The sequence below is a fragment of the Eucalyptus grandis genome, chromosome 9 (assembly GCF_016545825.1).
Source record: "Eucalyptus grandis isolate ANBG69807.140 chromosome 9, ASM1654582v1, whole genome shotgun sequence".
Lineage (NCBI taxonomy): Eukaryota > Viridiplantae > Streptophyta > Magnoliopsida > Myrtales > Myrtaceae > Eucalyptus > Eucalyptus grandis.
The window spans coordinates 25,782,368-25,785,082 of NC_052620.1; the positions used below are offsets into that span (position 1 = coordinate 25,782,368).

The window sequence follows — 2,715 nt, forward strand, 5'->3', positions numbered from 1 at the left end:
ATTGGAAGAGTGAAAAATAATAAAATAAAATAAAATAACTAAGAGGTGCTTGCCTCCAAACTCGCAGAAGATCCCTCATTGATGAAAGTGATATCTTCTTCGTCCCAATTCATAATCTCCCTCGCATACTTAAGAGATTCATCTACACTATCCTGCTCAAGTCCCGTAACTAGGGAAACATACAGCTTGCATTTGGTAAGCGAATGGAAGAGCCGTTTGAACTTCACTGCAATGTAGTGAGACGCAAGCTCTGCCAACGAAGGAGCCGGATGAACATAAGTCCCAATATTGCGGTTAGAGCTGATCACTGGATGGAAATCACAAAACCATTCACATCGAGTTAAAGGAGATTGTTCAATCTTTTCTTTGAGCAGATTGAACTTGTTCATAATCAGAAGGAAGTCCTTTTTATATAAGGTCGGATGAGTGACGACACTTTCAAAAGCTCTTTGCTTGCAATCATCTTGTTCATCAGTAATCCTTTATTGTCCTCATAGAACTCGTCATGGTCTGTCAATGAGATGCAGAACAAGACGATATTAACATCTTCAAACATCTCCAACCACTTGCAGTTTTCCCCTAGGCTTCTAGGATGCACCCTGATGAGTTGGTACCTACGGATTCAAGCAAAACCTATATCAAATATAGTTTACCGAAATTCTGCAAACTCTGGCCAGCATGATCCTGCCCAGTCAAGAAAATTGCTTACTTAATTTGCAAAAATATCATACATCAGCCTGGTTGACCATACTTTTAGAGTTTGATGAACTTACGAGAAATAGTAGTTGATGGTGATTTTCTATCAAGTGCATTTTGGTGTGACGTTTGCCTGAGGAGCAACAATGAAGAAACAATAACTTCCAGAACACCAAAATAACACTTAAATCATCCAATTTGTCCGATAACTGTTCTTTGGGGTATATTAAGAGAACACGAAATTATTGTTTTAAGCTACTAAAGTTTTGGCTGTCATCTCAGGTAGTAAACTAGTTAAACTGCAGGCTCATTTGGTAGCTCATCGATTGCCATACCAGCTAGTCCTAGCACTTCATCGATCAAATTTGGGATGAAAAATAGCTGATTTATTAAATTTCACTAAACCTCATCATGCTGCAATGCTGATCAATGGAGTCTATGTATCCATCAGCTTTTGCTGACGTGGGAAATGAAAATTCCATGCTTGCAAGACCATTAGAAGAGGTGATTCCCTCTGCGTACAGAATATCCGTATCAGAGACCTCATACTCTTCTTTTAAAATCTCAACAGCCTGATAAGAAAGAGTCTCAGTTGGCGAGACAGAGCAGTCAAATTTGTGATTATATTAGCGCCAAATATAAAGCTGGAATTAAACACGTCTCGGCCATTGAGAAAGTGCCCTTTTGTGATAGTTATCTAAAAAAAATTAACATCTTTTGCAACGTAGGTGAAATCATGATTTATTATCGACTCTGGAGTGAAACATGCAAAAGATGGTAAACCCACAAATTAAGAAATGTACAAGGACAGGAAAAGGATGCGATTTAAGTCTAGAAACTGCAAAATAATCAGAACAGAGATGAAGATGTGCGATCTCACCCGCTCCAGAAAAAAATGTAGCCACTCTAGGGAGCTTTTCTAAGTTGTTCCTTCGGTTGTACGTGACTTGAATGGCTTCATTCTTCCACAGTTCCTCGATAAAAGGAGAGTATTCATGACTGGCAGAGAGAACTAGGGCTTCTAGATTAGCAGATGCTATTACCTTGAGAAGCCAATCTGAGAATTGTTTCAGCCTTGAGCCCATGGAAGAGGTCAAAATAGTTTCCTTTGGATACATATTCGCTGTGAATTGATTAGTAATTAGTCCAGCAGATCCAGATGAATATACATATGAAAATTAGTAGATTAATTTCTGCTATGACATTTTAGAGCGCCTAACTTTCCAAATGCCTCACATCCCATCGCTCCATGCTGTAAAAGAACCCGGAGTAACTGTTCGAACTCCAGAGGAAGTAATGCAGTTAAGAGAGAGGTTCAAAAGATGCCGCCTTTCCTAATGTAATACCTGAAGAGTGACATCTATTAATCATCGGTCTTTTTCCCTTCTCCCCTGACCTTTTTCTTTCAAACCGTTTGCATCCTACAAGCAATGTGCCAAGATCTAACCATGACTATTTCCATCATCGCAGAGGAATATATGAAGAGGCGAAGGCAGCTTTCTTCACAATATACCCGAAGAACTGGGTTGGTCAAATAACAGGCTTTTCCCCTTTCACCTCAAAGTTTCCTCTTCAAATCTCTCACGTCCTTCGAGCAGTATGCGCAGATAGCAGTATAGATTGCTCTGGATCATTAACTTCATTTTTTGACGTTCATCTTCAGAAAAGGGGAAACCATACAGAATCTTGGCCTGAAATGAGTGCATAATGGACTAAAAGTTACATAGACAGCATTATGTATTTGAACTTAACACTGCTTCGCTTGACATCAAGATTTAAAAAGCCATTGGGTCCACCTAGAAAGCACATAATGGAGCAGGAATCGGAATCACTGCTTGTCTAAGATTAATTTAAGCTTAGAACTGTTCTAACTAATGTAACCTGCTTGAATATAGTGCTTGCGCCGGATTCATCAAAACCAACCAGAAGCAGTTTGTGATGAAGATCATTCTGGCCAAGGCTGTCTCTGGTCGTTTCTCACCAGACTTCACATTATCCGGAGGAATTGGCGAAGACAAG

At 39.6% G+C, this 2,715-nt stretch overlaps 1 protein-coding gene across 2 annotated transcripts; it reads right to left on the bottom strand.

Moving 5' to 3' along the window:
• Positions 1 to 298: 298 nt before the first annotated feature.
• On the bottom strand, positions 299 to 2,422 carry LOC104429911 (extra-large guanine nucleotide-binding protein 1-like). Of its 2 annotated transcripts, XM_039302026.1 has the most exons (5): positions 2,043 to 2,422; positions 1,577 to 1,819; positions 1,102 to 1,210; positions 774 to 829; positions 299 to 614 (listed from the first exon to the last, which is right to left on the bottom strand). In XM_039302026.1, exons 1-5 carry the CDS (start codon positions 2,065 to 2,067, stop codon positions 580 to 582), a joined length of 468 nt encoding a protein of 155 aa, XP_039157960.1. In that variant the 5' UTR covers positions 2,068 to 2,422; the 3' UTR covers positions 299 to 579. The 2 variants fall into 2 exon arrangements, 1 of the variants encoding a protein (XP_039157960.1); XR_005546592.1 differs by having other exon boundaries at positions 1,102 to 1,268; positions 1,577 to 2,422.
• Positions 2,423 to 2,715: the final 293 nt, after the last annotated feature.

What these genes read in the sequence shown, in the direction of transcription:
- LOC104429911 (XM_039302026.1), bottom strand. Translation starts at nt 2,067, where the DNA reads ATGATTAATAGATGTCACTCTTCAG. An exon ending in TACATTTTTTTCTGGAGCGG is followed by an intron (nt 1,211 to 1,576) that starts GTGAGATCGCAC and finishes TTCTGTACGCAG; the next exon opens with AGGGAATCACCTCTTCTAAT. An exon ending in ACCATCAACTACTATTTCTC is followed by an intron (nt 615 to 773) that starts GTAAGTTCATCA and finishes TTGAATCCGTAG; the next exon opens with GTACCAACTCATCAGGGTGC.